General features: G+C 31.8%; 1 protein-coding gene across 1 annotated transcript; it reads right to left on the reverse strand.

Moving 5' to 3' along the window:
• Positions 1-12,166: 12,166 nt before the first annotated feature.
• Positions 12,167-14,245, reverse strand: LOC115953338 (transcription factor bHLH106). Its single transcript, XM_031070947.1, has 2 exons — positions 13,805-14,245; positions 12,167-12,946 (listed from the first exon to the last, which is right to left on the reverse strand). The coding sequence occupies exons 1-2, from the start codon at positions 14,093-14,095 to the stop codon at positions 12,524-12,526; spliced, it is 714 nt and encodes a 237-aa protein (XP_030926807.1). The 5' UTR covers positions 14,096-14,245; the 3' UTR covers positions 12,167-12,523.
• Between the last annotated feature and the right edge of the window lie 3,414 nt (positions 14,246-17,659).

Raw genomic sequence — 17,659 nt, forward strand, 5'->3', positions numbered from 1 at the left:
AAAAAAAAAAAAGAACTTAGCACATGTTTAATATCTACCCTCTCTTTATAAGGTTATACCCTCCCTACCAATCAAGCTTGTTCCTTTTTGCATGACTTTTATTCACTGGACCTTTGTGTGTGGCTGAAAAAAAATAAAACAGTGCCAATATCTCTAGCTGGATTGATTTGTCCATGCCTTGGAATTTGTACTTTTCTTTGCTATTTGGAGTCTTTTGCTTCATAGAAATAAAGTGGTGTTTAGGAACTCTCCTTTAAATCGAGAGCTAAACAGGGAAGTTTGGGCTGTGGCCAGTGAGTTTATGTACTGAGCCTCTCCAACTAGACTGGTTAAAAGGAAGCAGGTCATAAAGGTCAGGTGATATAAGCCTAAAATTGGCTTGGTTAAGTTGAATATGGTTGGGTGCTGATCCTTGGGCAATCCGAGTTTGGATAGCGGAGGAGCCTTATTCAAGATCATAACGGGGCTTGGATAAGAGGCTTCACTCATTCTATTGGGGTCTCGACCAGTGTTGATGCAGAGCTGTGGGCTCTAAGGAAAGGGTTGATAATGTGTGGAAATTTGAATCTCAAGGCAGTAGAAATTGAAATAGATGCTAAACCTATGTTTGGTTGGATATCTGAGGAGTATGATAGTAGTTTACATCATATTTCTCTTATCTTGGATTGCAAGACACTTATCAACCAAATTCCTTAAAAGAAGATGAGTCACTGCTTCCATGAAACAAAAGAGTGTGCTAATGCATTGGCCAAAAAAATCTAGCTTTAGATTAGGATATTATTTATTTTGATAATCCGCCTGTGGACTTATGTTTGCTTTTTTTTATATAACTATGTGGGTTTGTATTATAAGTGGCGCAGTCCTCTGAACTTTCTCATTGTTAATTCTATTCATTAATGCTATCCGGATTTACCAATAAATAAATATATAAAAAGTGGTAGTGTCTCATGTGCAAACATAATACTTTCTTGTAGTAATCTACTTGCTATTGCCTCTCATTGCACTTTGGTTTGGGGATATTAAGCCTACAGAACTTGAAATAACTTGATGTTTATCACAAATTTTACCTTAAACTTTGATGTTTGTATCAATTTGAATACCATGAATTGAATCCCCTTAATATTTCGCTTGTGAAAAATTAAATATTTTATTAGTATTTTTCATTAAAACCTAACAAAAATATGAAAACCAAATCGATACTTGGTTCAAAATTCAGTGGTGCAATTGTAAATCCTAGATAATTTCACGAGTGAAAAACTAGCTGATTACATATTTAACCTAAAGCCCAAGCCAATACAAAATCAAATCCAATCCAAATTCCTGGGAATTTGGTTTGGGCCCTAAAGCAGTGGACGAATGACTTTTAAAATGGTCCTCCTCCTGCAAAACTTTGATGCTCAAAACTCCAAACATCCACACGATTTGGGGTGGCCCAGAGATTGGACCTCTTTCAAAATATTCTTCCGCTTTTCTTATCCTAACTTACCTGAATTTCTCTTCCTTGCCAATCCCTTTCTTTGCTTTACCTATCTTAGCTTTATATGAGCTGTGAATCTAGATAGGCTTCTTAACTTCTCACCATTTCTACCAAAAGTTGGCCTTTATAAAATGTTAATTGATCTTAAAAGTTTGGAAAAGCTAGAAAAAGCTAGAGAAACATTGACAATATTTGAAATATCCATATGTGACTGGTGTGGTTAGTTAAGTGTTAAAGTCTCATATAAGATACCCAAAAAAGAGTGAATAATTAAAAAATAATAATAATATAACCGGGTCCAATTTCATTGGCTTCATTATTGTTTTGCATTATAAGATTTTAGTTACAGCTCACAACTTATGTGGGTTGTTTTTATTTACAATGACTTTAAAAAGTTTATGATTTTAATTTAAACTTTCTAAATTTTAAGGGTTTAATTTAAAATCACATAATTATAGAGGAATTATCTAATTTACTCAACCCTTTAACAAAGGATATTCATTCGGAGCAAAGAGATTATAACCACTTGTTACATATAGAAAATGACAACTTGGTATGACCACGATTAGGGATGGCCATGGGTAGGGTATGGATTGGAAATACCCATACCCTACCCAAAAAGTTTGCCCATGGATACCCGAATATCAATACCCATTAGTATCCATACCTGAATCTTACCCGAATATATTATCCATGGATATCCATACCCTACCCGAAACCCGAAACTCATTTATTTTTTATTATTATTATTTTTTTAAATAAATCCAAATACAACAACTTCTTCGTCAATCCCATTTTTGTCTTTTTATCCTTAAATTCTCACTCTCTCTCTTCACTACCACACTGTTTCTGTTCGTATCTTTTTTTCTTTTCTTTTTTTTTTCCCACAGTTTCTCGAGAAACAAACAGAGTGATAGAGAGAAGCCGAGTCATGATGACGACAATGAGGCTTAACGATGTGGTTAAAACCCCGGCTTTCATCAAAATTACAGTGATTGCCCTTCTCTCTCTCTCTCCCTCTTCTTCCTCTTCAACCCTTTCTTTTCCTCCTACAACCCTTCTCTCATCTTTTCCATGATTTCGAGGTCGACGAGAATGGAGTGATGTTGACGGATTTCGAGGTCGATGAGATCGACGAGGGTTTTGATTGACGAGATCTCCAACCCTTGCCTGACTCATCCGTGATTGGCAACTCAAGTACTAGAAAAGCCAAGATGTGTTGGGAAGAGGAAGTACAACAAGATGGTGGCATGGACGAGCTCTTAGCTGTGTTGGGTTACCAAGTTCGAGCTTCACACATGGCCGAGGTTGCCCAGAAGCTCGAATTGCTCGAGGATTTGATGGGAAATGCTCAAGGTGATGGCCTCTCTCATCTCGCCACTGAGACTGTCCATTACAACCCTTCTAATCTTAATGCCAGAGAGAGTGTAATGACGGTGAGAGAGGTTTATTTTTATTTTTATTTTTTATTTTTAAATACGGGTTGGGTTTGGATAATATTCATACCCTACTCGAACAATTCGGATAATATCCATACCCTACTCGATTAAGCTCTACCCATGAAGAACCGGGTATTACCCGGAACATTTGGATCAGGTAGGGTTGGATATCCATTACCCAATGGGTATGGCCATCCCTAACCACGATTTCTATAACCCAACTTTTTATTATATAGTACATAATTGACATATAAATATTTCATTAATGGATTTGACTAACAATAGGTTCAATTCCTTGAAGCGAAATTAAACAACAAATGAAGGATTTATCCTTTAAAGATTTTGCTCCAACAAATGCACTTGTGTTATGAATTGAAAGTAATATCTTACACCAAATAATTTCAAGTTCACATATTAAATAGAATTTAAATCTATCCAAGAATAGTACTAAAGAATTTTTACTTTCATATTTTGTTCAAATTATTTAAAAGTATAATTGAATCCAAATATTTTTTTTTTCCTTTTCAAATTCTTGATCTTTTTTGAATCACATCGGAATCCTTGCTTAAAAAGAAAAAAAAAATTACTTCAATCACAATTATAGTTTATATGTAGATTATGTTTCATATGACAATTACATATATTTTGTTATTTATATTAGTTAACATTTTCAGAATTGATTTTTTTAATTTTTTTATGTAAAATATATTTTTTTTAAAAAAAGTTCTCATATCAAAGAGGGAAAAGAAAATTCGAACTAGTAACATTTGCTTCATGAGATGTGAGCATGAACCCATTATCCCTTTGGAACTATGAATCGAAATCTTGGCTCTATAACATGATGTCAATGGTGGACCCATATCATATGACTATATGAGAATTAGTACAAGCTTGCAACTCAACTACTGTTGTAAAAAAAATGTTGTCAATTTTTTTGTGTGTATATTGCCCATTTGTAAAACTAATATAGTGATATGGTAAAATTATAGTATCTCTAAGACTCTAACATCACTCGGTAAATAAATATATTACAACAGAGATGTATGAAAAAAAGGGGAAATACAATGAATAATTTATCTCTCTTCACTCAACAAGTTGAGCTAGTTTTGAGTATTTTTTTTTATATATTAATTTTTCAGATATGTCAACCAAATTTTTCTTGAATTTCATGCAACTGCTATCATGGAAAGAGAGATTTAAACCCTAATTTTCCTTATAAAGAAGATCAAGTAATACTATTGAGTATTGAGTTACAAGCCAAATACCACTTTATCTCATTTTTTATATCTAGAAAATTTGAGGTCATTTGAAAAATATTATTGCACTATTATGAGCCCATCAAATATCTATACTGGGAAAGAATTTAAAACAAAATGGGCTGTGCTGAGGCCCGCCTGCTTGTCTTAGATTGGGCCTCTATGATCAATAAGGAATTAAATATTTGGCTGGGCGGGCTCAGACCAATGGTGTGAATGTTGTGGGCCTGGCCCAGTCCATGATACATCATAAAATTACAGGAATCTCAACAATACCTGGCAAAAGGGATTTGGAGTTATTAAGGCCATTTGTTGATGTTGTTTAAAGAACAGTTTTCAGTATTTAAACAATATTACACATATTTTTACACACTTTTTCACTTATATGTATTTTCAAAAAATACAAACAATGTTACTAATGCCTAATCTTAGTAGTGGAAAAACAATACACAACTTAATTAGTGCCTAAATGAACGTTAATGCGTTTAGCATCAAGTGGCCTAATCTTTTTTTCTTTTTCTTTTTTTGAGAAAGATTAAGTGGCCTAATATAATCTAAGAATAAAGGTTTAATTTGATGTGATTTGTTTAAATCAATGTCTTATGCCATATTGGTTCATTCAATATACCCATATATAGACTGATACTATCATGACTCTTATGAGGTTAAGGGTAAGTAATAGTTAAACCCACGTGAAGAAATGCATACAACCTCCTTATTGATTAAATCCATATAAAATCATGGTTTTCAGACTCGGATCGTTCAAAGAACATGTAAAGAGAGAGGTCAAAGTTTTTAAAGTCGGACCGAGGTTTGACTAATATATCTATATATATGAGGGAAATTTAATGACTTTCAAGCATATATTTAATAATTAAATAAGAAAGTTAATAAAATAAAATAATAACCATGAAAATATTAAAATTTATGATTAATTTTTGAAGTAAAGTTGAATATATTTGAAGGATTTTAATTATAATTTTTTTAATATTCCCTGTAAGAGATGAATAATTTAATTAAGTAGAATAAAATTGTGTTAAATTGTTTTTATAATTTTTTTTTTTTAAAAAAAAATTGGGTCAAGTTTACTTCAAGTATTTTGTTGAGCATCAACTTGCAAGCTTAGCTGAGTGGTTAGGCTCTAGCTTCAACTTTGACCATGCCTAGGTTCTAATCTTGGTAAGTGCATTTTCTGTTTTTTTCTTATTTAAGAGGCATGCTTGAACCAGGGTTGGACCACACAGTTCATGCTACTGGTTCTAAATGAACCGGGCGGTCCAACCTGATTTAAGGGGTTCACGGAATTAATAAGGATGCCCGGTTCTGTAGACTTAAAAAACTGGATTTCAATCCTGTTCCTGGTTAACCCGGTTGAATTGCCCGATCCGGTCCGGATTTGATAACCTTGCATAAAACTAGTTTTTTTTTTTTTTTTTTTTTTTTTTTTTTTTTTTTTTTTTTTTCAATCATTGGATTTTGATTCCAACCAATCAACCTTAGGTGTTGACTCTAACAAATTCTCTTTTATTGTAAAACTTGTTAACGCTAACTCTAGATCTAGTAGCTACTACATATATCGTTTAGGGTTCTCTATATAATGTACATTACTTATATATCAAAAATGTAGTCATTAGGACTTTACACCATAGACGTAAATCGTCAAGCCGAACAACGTAACCCTTATCTTTTCTCTTTATCTCTTTCTCTGTTATGCTTCCACTTCTCTACTTTGTTTTCTATTTCTCCTTGATTTTAACATGGGTTATGGATTCTTAACTATATTCGTAATCTGATATACCAGTTCATATTTGATTTTATGTTTAATCACATAAGACTAGTCGAACCGAATTGGGCTGCTAAAGCTTGAATTGGATTCAAAGACCTTTGCTTAAAAGTCTGAGAAAAGCAAAGACATATAGACTTGTTTTTGTTGTAGGTTATTCAAAAAGCTCATCCTTTTTCGCTTGCTTGATTGGTCTGCACCTACACTTGTATTTACTAAAACGTGAAATGTGTGTTGCTCTACCCCTATCTACCTTTCTTCCGCATATAAAATCTTGTTTTGAAGTCAGAGATTTACACTTGGAATAGAAAAACTTAATTCAATTAATTCCATGTGCTGAATTTATCTTAATTTTGTTTCATCTTCAAGCATCAATTCAAAGTCAAATTTTACCAAACACTTGGTCACTTGCATACTTGTCGGATATAAAAAACATGCCAGAATTTAAGTAAGAGAGCCTATTCCCGTCAATGTTCTATTTCCCAGAATGGCCACAGCCTGTGAGAGTCTTTACATATTTAATTTTAAATTTGCTCAAATAATAACAATATGACCATTAAAATACCATTTTTTCAAAGAAAATGCAAAACCTATAAAAGAAGATACTCCTAATTAGTTACACAGTGGTTTACAGAGGAGTGTTACACTTGCGACTAAAATCCTATTGACAAATTTTAAAGGAATGTGAATGTAACATGCACCAGTGGAAAGAATATCGATAGAAACACATCGTTTTTCACACCCACATCTATAAATGTCAACTTGTGATTAATGCATAAGCCCACATAAAATGTTCATGTACCCATATTAGACTCATGGAAAAATGATGAAATATAATTACAAATTGACACGTAAGTAGAGTGTGAATTTAATTGTAAGAAAGAGTATGTCGGTAGGCGTTCTGTGATATTCTTTACGTGTTTAATCTGCCCAAATCCTAACAATATGAACATAAAGTTCCCGCTTTTTCAAAGAATATACAAAATCTATAAAAAGAGATACTCTTAATTATATAGTGGTCTATGGAAGAGTGTTTACACTTACACCTACAGACAAATTTGAAAGGAATGTGTGTGAATGTACGATGCACAAGATGAAAAGATGATGCTATTTTGTGTGCTGGCTGCAAAATCCGCAGAAAGAATGGAGAGTGGAAGTAATGATTGGTCAAAGAGAGAGACAGCATATATAGGGTTAGGATACTTAGCTAGCATAAGTATTAACAAATGCTTGAGAATTAGTATAAAAAGCAACACGCCTAGAAGGCAAAGTGGGGGCAAAGGTTACAGAGACTGTGAGCACGTCCCCGACACAACCACCCGATTCGCAAAGCACTTGTCTCCTCTATCTCTCTCTCTCCTATACAAAACAAAAGAAAAAAAGAGAAACCCTCCACGCCATAGCCACACACCACACATACACACACTACACCAACCCAACTATCTACACCTCTCTCTCTTTGTTCTCTTTTCTTTGTCTTCTTGTCCTTGCCCATGATTACAACCTTTTGTCAGCTTCCTTTACGCACGCTTCCTCTCTGGCTCTCTCTCTCTCTCTCAATTTACCATCATTGATGAAAAACACTCTTTTTTTATTTTTGAGAAATAAAAACACATAGAGATGAAATGAGTTTATCAATAACATTATAATTTATCAATAATGCTGTGAAAATTTTTTTTTTCACACCAAATTTAATAATTATAGAAATGGTCAATTGTGAGTAATGTGTATGAGGGTTAGTTACCTCCGGCTCCTTTACTTATAGTTGACTACTTTAGCATATATGAAATTTATAACATAAAGAAATTTATAATATAAAAAATTTATATGTGTTCATGTAAATTATACGTATATAGTCTTGTCTTGCTACTTATAAACAAATCGTTCTAAATCAAGAAAAAAAAAATTGAAGTTATAAAAATTCTTTGTAAGTTCTTTCCCTCCTTCATGTTCCCATATACTTGCCTTTTGTAGAGGATTCTAAGGGTGTATAAAATCCCCAGGGGTTGCTCTTAAGTTAACTAATGGATCTTTTGAATTTTAGCAATTTTGACTTGTGTTTTTCATGGGGAAGTGAAATTGGTTTTGCTTCGTGTAGATTTTATGAAATTTAATCAGTGGAGGTTGCTTGCTAGTTTGCTAGTAAACATTCAGTGTGACAAAAACAATGAGCGTGAAATATGAAATGAAATAAGGAATTTGCTATAGACGTTCGTTTCTTAAATTTTTCCTTAAATGTGAGGCCACTCATTGACTTATGGAAATGCATGTCCTCTAAGACCACATGCTTCTTCTTCCTTTGTGCTTAAAGTTTATCAAATTCCTTTCTTGAAAGAGAAGAAAGGAGCTCACTCCAAAGTTCAACATGATTTTCTTAAAACGTTTACAAATTTCAGCTTAACTTTTAAACATTTCCAAATTCCATCTTTTAACTTTTAAGTTTCTAAGGGATCAATGTCACACCAGTGTCAATATATTTTTTTGTCATAGATCCACGTGACATGTGGAAATATGTAATTATTTGGTGATGTGATATAATGTATAGTTTATTTTTTAAACTTTATTGAAAATTATTTGTTCTCCTTAAAAATTGAGCTATTTTTAAAAGTGATTTTCATTTCTCTATCTCTACAAATTTATCATTTTATTATTTTGGGTGTGTTTGATTGATATTATTTTTTTTTTAAAGTGATCTATATTCTTCAAAATTTTGTTATAGTCCATTATGTTTTCCTTGTTTATTTGGTACAATTAAACTTTTTTAAGTTTCAAATTATTATTCAAAATTTTCATTCTCTTAAGAAGATTACCTTGATAATCAAATCTCATCACAAATTTACGATTGATAGGCACATTCAAATATATAGCCATGCAGATTGTCTTTTGATATATATTCAAATTCTCACTTCTAAAATATCAAAGAATAAAATTAAATCAAAAATATGAGAGAGAGAGAGAGAGAGAGAGAGAGAGAGAGAGAGAGATCTCATTAATATTCTAAAGTTGAGTTGCAAGAAAGAATAAATAATTGAGAGAGAGAGAGAATTCGCTTTTTTGTATGGACAAAATATGGATTAAATGGAAGAAATAATAGAAAAATTTCATAGCAAATAAAATGGGAAGAAGAAGAGTCAAAATAAAATAAAAAAAGATGGAAGGATTGAGGAATTATAACGTTAAAGTATAGAGTTGTGGAAAGATAAAAATGTAAAAGTAAGAGCGAAATGTTGGAGAAAGTGTAATTGTAAGGTGAGAAATTAGTAGGAAGAAAAATAGTAAAAAATGAGAAAGAAAGTGATGTGACATAATGAGAAGTAGCAGAATTAATTACTATGCTTCCATTTTTATATATTATATAGATATAGATTTTTGATTCTCAAAACAATATATATATATATATTAAATTTTTTTTGATGACATATATATATATATATATTAATTTAACTAAGAGCAATGCTATTGATGTATACAAAAAATTTCACAATTTCTTCCACAAATGCTAAAATGATTTATTCTAATTAAAGTAATATTACTTTTACCTATTTTATTATGCACCAAACGAACACAACAACTTATCTTAGTAGTTGTGACAAAATTGTAAAAAAATAAAAAAGGTTTTCTACACTTTTTTTTAATATACCGTGTAACTTTTATATATGTGTGTGAAGCTCCTTCTTGGAGATTTGAATCATAACCCTTACTCCCCCACATCTCACAAATGCTTATACTTACAAAGTAACCATTACATCAATGGTGTGCGATGGTTTTCTATACTTAATTGGAAAAAATTAACGAATGTCTTAAAAATATTAATTTAGAAAATATTTTTAAAAACTTTTTACGAAAAAGGTAACTAATATTTTTATTATTTTTTTTATATATATTTTTTATAAAAGTTGTATCAAAATTTTATTAAAATTGTCAATTAACAAATATTTTAAGGCCTTCGTTAACTAGACATACTTAATGTTTACATGTGTCTTCCCACACAAATTTCATACATATTTTACCGCGTGTCATGCGTGTATCATAAACAAATGGTAACCACAGGACACAGATACTAGGCAGGAATGAAATCCCTAAACTATGATTCCTAGCTATTAGGTATGATATACATACGGTCGGAGCACGGGATAAGGTTACTTTTTCCTATTGTCAGAGGGAAGAAAAGGTGTAGTAGGAATGTATTCGGTCGGTATGTACAGAACACACATGCCTTGGTGACAAAAGTGATACTTCTATAGCAGGCTAGCAGCAACCAAGAGTTGAACCAAATATCCACCCTTGCACTCTTCTCAAGTACTTAGGTTTCTGTCTTTTATTTTATGTTTATTATTTAAGTCTATCTCAAATGTTTCAAATGTCCCTTTGAAGCTGCAAATTCAGGGTAAAGGGAACTGATATCTAAGCCATATATTTGAGTATTTTGAAAAGTTATGCAGTACTGAGGCCTGAAAGAATTTTCTATGCATGCCCTTTTAATTAAATAAACTATTGGATTTTGTTTTACTGCTTTGAAAAACAAAGAAAGAGGAGGCTAGGAAGGAGAGACTGGCACTGGAAATGACATTGTAGTCTAGTCCAAAAGTTTAGTTCACTTATCCAGTCAGTCATGGAAACTGGTCCTCCTCACCATCATTGTCCCCTTATCTAAATGTACATCCCCCCTTTTCTTTTGCTTCCCCCTCTATCGACTTTAACCCATCATGCATGATGGACAACTTGGCAATGAATTAGTGATAAAAATTCCTTATATATCCATTCGGTTACTATATGCTACGATCATCTATCCAGAGTCTTTGTAACACAAAAACTAGTTAATACTAGATATAAACTTAATATTATTTGAAATTTTGGAAAGACAGTAAATAAATAAAGAGTTTGAAGGAAAATAATTACTACATTATAGGGTTCAATTGGCAAATATCATACTCATTTCTTGCATGTTCATGCAAAAGCTGGTTCCCAAACAGAAAATATATGTGATGAATTAAATTACCGATTATTCTAAAAGTTTAAGCAATTAGGAAATTGTGAATTAAATTATTTAACTATAATTTTATCGTTGTGCTAAATTGGTAATAAATTTGCTGCAAATAAATGAGTTGGATTCATTGTGCAGTTTCTGGTTGGGAAAAGATCGAACCGAATTAATGAAATGGTCAAAAGATTCCCTACGCAATATTTCGACATAAGCAGGCAAGTTGGAGGCAGATTTTCTTTGTTAATAGGGTATTGTGGTGGATTTAATGATCTGCTTGTCATCATGTTGACCCGAGTTTTGTCGAATCAGAAAAGGCTCTACACGCACCAGATCACTCCTACCATGAGTTATAAGTTCTAACTTTTATCTTTAGTGTGCCATGAGCTAGTGTCTGACTGCATTTTCAAAAGAACTTTTGGAAGTAAACCAAAACTTCCTGACTGTATGTAGATTGTGACCATTGTCATTGCATGTCTAGCTAACCACAACTTCCAAATTTTGTCAAATTCTTTTCCTTTTAAATAAATAAAGTTCTTGGTGATGTACCTTGAGTTTTGAGAAAATTGGACAAGGTTTAATATAGGGTGAAATTTAAATGTAATTCAGAAGAAACTAATATATAGTTGCTGAGCCAAAAGAACCTAAATACAAAATCATGCTTTCATTTTTTTTCAATATCTGTTTCGTTATCCAATTTCTGATTCTAATCATGCGTCCACATACAAGTATAAGAAATGCCAAAAAGGGGCTAAACCGAGAGCATGGTCCAATTAATTGTCCAAGAGCAAAATGAAATAATTAAGGCCAGACCCCAATAGTTATATTTATCTACAGAAAGCCATCTTGTAGGACCATTTCAATAAGAGATGCTTAAATGGGTCAAAGAGATGAGGTTTTATAATGCTAACTTTCACTTCATCTGGTTTAACTTCAAATATCCAGAATTAAAAAAGCTCAGAAATGCAGAGATCCTCTCCTTGATTCCTGTGAGAATGTCTTCTCTCTCAGTGAATTTTGCTTTCCCTATGCTGGAATGGAAGCACACTCTCTGTCCTCTTCTCTCTCTCTCTCTCTCTCTCTAAAAAACTGACACCCATTAAATACTCAAATATGAGACTGAAGCTCCCAACGAGAATTCCCAACCACTGTCATTCATTCTCCGGAATCAGTGTATGCTTGAATTAAAAAAAAACTCAGCCATACATTACACACCCACCACTCAGAAAATGAAGAAAAATAATATATATACTGATTTTGAGCTTGGAAACTCACAAAGAAATGCTTTTACAGACCTCATTGTCACACATTTCACGTACATATACTTCATTAATTCTCATCACTTCAGACTGGGATTCTTCAACTTTTCCTGCTTACATGCAAGATTTCACATGCACTAGCTAGATTCTAAACCTAAACCCTAACCAATCAACAAACTTACACACACAAATTTTCAAATTTCTTCTTCTTGGCTAAAAGCAAACAAACCCATCACACATACAAACCAGCTGATCAAGGAAGCTAAATAGATAATGAAATGCAAAAAATGACCAAAAATTTGAAAATGGAAACAAGCAATTACATCTCTTACATAACCATTTTGCGATCTAATATGCGTCTTCTTTTGGACCGATCACTAGAACTCGAACGTTCTAGCAAAGATTTCAATGCATTTTGCAAGAAATGTACTGATTCAATGCTGTGATCTTTATCAGCCGCGACAATCAGAACATTGCGGATTCTTCCACCAAGTGTAGCCATTTCTGCTTTGAGAGTTTTCAAATGTAGAGACTTCAGGATCTCAATTAGGTCTGGCATTAGGTCAGTCCGGTCTTCACAACACAATGAGGCCTTGAATATTAACCTTCCATCACTAGTATAGTCGCCAGAGAGTACAGTGATTTCATCGGTTTCAGAAGGTAAAGCTTCAAGTTCTGTGATTTCGGAGGTTTGTTCTTTAAGCTCTTTCACACGTTGAACAACCTTTGCAAGTAGTGAAGCTTTGTCTGTCTGAAAAAAACAACCCAAAAAAAAAAAAAAAAAAGTGAGTAAAGGGTCAGAAACCCTAATTTTGAAAAGCTGGGAAACTTTCCCAATTAAACCACCAATGGCCAACCATAGAAGCTAGAAAAGGGTTTTCGAATATCGATCCCTTTTCTTTTTCAGATTCTGTATTTGCAGATTGGAACATTCAAAAGTTGCAAAGAATTTTATAAATCCAAGATTTCGGAATCTAAATAAACTTTTTTTTTCTTGTTTCTATTACAGAATAGTCCTAAATCTCCGCTGGATTGCCTGGAAAAAAAACAAAACAAAACAACACAAACTTGAAACTCTGAATCCTTAATTTGTTTTACACTGTTTATTTCCCTAGTCCAACAAACAAAAAAGGAAAAACAGAAAAGTAGTTGAAGATGGAATTTAGGCTCGTGCCAACTAACCCAAACAGTGGTCTTAGACTAAGGTTAGAGAAGTCTTTGAGTGGAAACTAGATCTTTAACTATGCCTATATTGGGTCAAAAATAGCACTGAAAAGTCTATGATTCTATATCCTAATCTCTTTTTCTTTTTCCAACTTTTCTTAGTAGCCAAACAGTCAAAAAAGTGCCAATCACATAGAACACAGGAATCTAATGTAGCACAACACCAAATTGTGACCCTTCAAAAAGCTCATGGTTTTCAAAACCTGTACACCAAAATTAATTTTAAAAAAATATCAAGTACATGGTGCAAGTTAATGAAACCTAATCTTAACCTCGTTGCTCAATTTGAAAAGTTTAAAAAAAAAAAAAAATCATTCCCACACTAAAATAAAATGAAAAAGATACACGCACACACAACACAGACTCACATAAATTGCCAAATTACCTTAGAATTACAAGGAAGAAGACTCCTCAGCTTATCAAGATGAGAGTTGATTCTCTCTCTCCTTCTCTTCTCAGCCTCCTTATGATTCTTCAAAGCCATAAGTGCTCGATCTTGGGGTGGTGTATCAGCCAAACCTGACACTTCCAAAGGGTAGTACGAGCTGGAACTACAAAAGCTTGGCATCCCAGCAAGCTCACATGAGTTCACTTCTGGGAAACCGTACGGACCCACGTTGAAGACACCGTTTCCGGTGAGAAAGCGGTAGAGATCATGGTTTTCCGGCTGATGCATGGTTTAGTTCTTGGGTATGATGGTGCTTTTTGACTGAGAGAGAGTGTGTGTGTGTTTGAAATGAGAAAGTGTTGGAAGCTTTCGGTGGGGTTTTGTCTTTAGGGTTTTTATCTGAGAATTTTTGGGTCGTTTGGGCCCTTTTTGCATTGATTTAATAATGTTGTCTATCATAAAGTTGGTGAGATTTCTCACGATATATATATACATGATTGTGATTTGTTTGTTTGTTGTGTCTTGATATTTTCATTTCATTTTCTCGCTCTCTGAATTATTCTACCCAAAATAAACAACTCACATATTATATGACAAGTTGTCTATATCCTTCAATAAATTGAGTCAAATGTGGGGCAATTATTATCATACTTTATATATTTGTGTTATGTGTATTTAAAACCTTTTTTTATTTCTTCTGGCAATAAAAAAACCTTTTTTTTATTTATAAATCTATTATAAACTCATGTGATATGATGATGTAAAATTAATGTAATATATGGTACTTATCTAAAAAATTATTATATCTTCATGACTTTGCATATTCGTTCTATCTAAATATATAGTAGGTGTTTAAATAATAGTTTAGCTACAATGGTATATTCTTTGTGGCATCCCATATACGTGGTTCAAACACAAACTCCTCCTTTCATACTATCTATCTAAAAAAATAGCTTTATAAACACTAGCCCACCACCCAAAAAATAGTTTAGAGGCATAATAACTTTTACGATTTTTCATAATTAATTACTAATATTAATAATTAAAAGTGATGTTAGTGATAGATTCATACAAAATAATATTAAACAAATCATAATTTATAATAACATCAACGATAATGAAATAAAGATTTTAAAAATCTGTCCCTATCATTATTATTATCGTATTTGATTGCAATTATTGTTATTCTCTATCTGTTTGCAACTTGTTAAACAACTTGCTACGGACAGATCCAGATAGCGTCTCGTAGTACTGGTGGAGTACATGAGATCATAATTCAAAAGCCAATTAAGTTTTAACAAATTGCAACATAACTTAAAATTCCTCTAACATTTTCCTTTATATCACAAATCCAATTAAATCTCCTTTTCCGATAGATAAGGTATCATGTTAGAACTTTACTTATAAACTAGAAGCAGTTGAGTTGCTTTCTAGCTTACCTTTTTCTTTTTCTTTTTCTATTGTTATTTGTCACTCTCATAAGATTAGGTGGGATAAAGAGCATCCTCTTCTTGTAGAGAATTAGCTAGAACATGAAATAACCCCACCTTATATATTTTTTTCAAACTTAAATAAATAATTGTAGGATTTCAACTCTATTTTTTAAATAAAAAGATAAAGATAAGTTTTAAAATAGCAGTAGAAAAACTTGGACATGATTTTATTTAGAGTTCACACCATCAATATGAAGTTAAAATTGTATTTAGTAACATTTCACTCATCAACATAGTATTTCTCCAATTCATGAAATTAAGGATTCTTTTATTTTTATTTTTATTTTTATTTTTAAAATTTTCTTGTTGAGAACAATATCTTTTTTAATTGAAATAGATTAAAGTATTAAGAGTATGTTTAGTTGAACTTTTTTCCATTGAATTATTTTGTTTAAAAAATATAGTTACACCTAAGAAAAATAAGATATAAAAAATTGTACATAAATTAATTGGCGTTGAAAATAAGATATGATTTTAATTTACAACAAACAAATACTAAATTTCCAATGTCTCATTGGCTTAATTAACGTTTTAGAGCAATTGATTTAATTAAATCTAGGATCTCTAATCTCTTTACCTTAACAGCAATTGTTCATTGGGATCTCTAATCTCCTTACCTTAACAGCATGTTCATTGGAGTTATGCATACAAATATTTTTAAAGGAGACAAAGGCTTTATAGCTGAATTGGCACCTCTCCATGCACAAAGTGCTTGGGGGTTTAGGGGGAAAGAGTTCGAGTTGCGAAATTAGAAGCATGTTATAATTATCTTTAAAAAAAAATATTTAGGATTGTATTAGTAGATTGATAATGTGGCATTATTTTAACCATTTATTATTTTATTAAAAAAAAATTGTTAAAATTTAAGGAACTCTACATTGTAGGGTATCTAGGAATTCCAAAAGATCTTCTTTTCTTTTCTTTTTTTTCTTTTTTTGAGGAGAGGAATTCAAGAAGATCTAAATACATTTTCATTGTACATTTCAGGTGCTTAAATTTACAGGTACGAAAGGTCTTAAAATACAGACTGTCACAATAAATAATTTCACATTTTAAATGCGTCGGGTCTGTATGTTTATTTTCCATAAATCCTTGTACTCTGTACGGTTCTTATAACTTTAGAGCTAGACTCTAAATCATTTTTCAACTTATCAGTCATTGAAAGCGGCAGCTTCTTAATTAGGAGACTACATTGTACAACATTCGCTACTTATAAACTAGCCAGGCAACTTCCGCTTTTCCTGTGAACTTGTTTAAAAAACTAACATTTTGACTAAACATTTTGATATTGATATGTGAATTATTTTTTTCAAATAAAAAATAAAAAAATATATATGAATTATTTGGGATGCAATAATTTTCTGAGTATTATTCAAAAATAGTAGCTTTGCGTCATAAAGTAGAACATTAATTGCGAGCAAAATTTATAGCTTCAATTTTATTGGGTTGGAAATTAATTTGGAGTTGTTTGACGAATGCTGTTAATGGAGAGGAAAAGAGGCTGTGCACGAGCTAAACTGAGCTTGTTTTCAAATCTATGTTAAGCTTACAAGTTGCAACATCTTTTTTTTTTTTTCATGGAATAATATTCACGTGTGACTATTAAATAGATCATATGATTATAAATTTGAAACTAATGATTTATATAACTATGATTAATAAATAGGTTACATGGTTAAAAGTATATTGAGATCTTGATACCAAGTCGCCACTCTCATCACAAACATAAAGAATTTTTCATGACCTATGGTTGTAGATGAAATTTGGTTCCATAAGTAATCCAAAGGAAAAAAAAAAATGCTTTGATATTCTATTAGTGTTAGAGAGTGAGAGAGAGATTTCCAAACAAACATTTATAAAAGAATTCAAAGCAAAAAATGGTTGTTAAAGAAGACATTCCTAACTTCTTCCTTTATATCTTCCACTGTCTAATGGCCATCAGTGAGAAGAAGAGAAGGTCTAAGAGTTAAAAAATAGTTAGGAGAAAAACCAAAACAATATGTCTAGAGCATAAAAAAATTATATTGTTGTGATGGTAAATTAAGATTGGTGCAAGTAAAACTGATGTCAATAGTGGTCTCATATATGTATAACTAATATTACACTAATCACAATTTGACACCTTAACAGCTGTAAAATTTATTTAAAAAAATAAAATAAAATGCTAAACACGTGAGGAGGTTTAGTTTGCGCTTTTGAAATATGTTTTCAAAAAGGTTAAAAACTAGTTTTAAAATGAAATTCCAAAACATTTTTTTTAATGTTTTCTCATAAAAATAATGTTTGCTTTTAAAATATTAAAAACGGTTTTTGAAGCTTCTCAAAAAAAAAAAAAAAAAAGATTTTTGAAATGTGAAAT

This window comes from Quercus lobata, chromosome 7, assembly GCF_001633185.2.
Source record: "Quercus lobata isolate SW786 chromosome 7, ValleyOak3.0 Primary Assembly, whole genome shotgun sequence".
NCBI classification, from domain to species: domain Eukaryota; kingdom Viridiplantae; phylum Streptophyta; class Magnoliopsida; order Fagales; family Fagaceae; genus Quercus; species Quercus lobata.

What these genes read in the sequence shown, in the direction of transcription:
- LOC115953338 (XM_031070947.1), bottom strand. Translation starts at nt 14,095, where the DNA reads ATGCATCAGCCGGAAAACCATGATCTCTACCGCTTTCTCACCGGAAAC. An exon ending in TTCTTCCTTGTAATTCTAAG is followed by an intron (nt 12,947 to 13,804) that starts GTAATTTGGCAA and finishes TGTTTTTTTCAG; the next exon opens with ACAGACAAAGCTTCACTACT.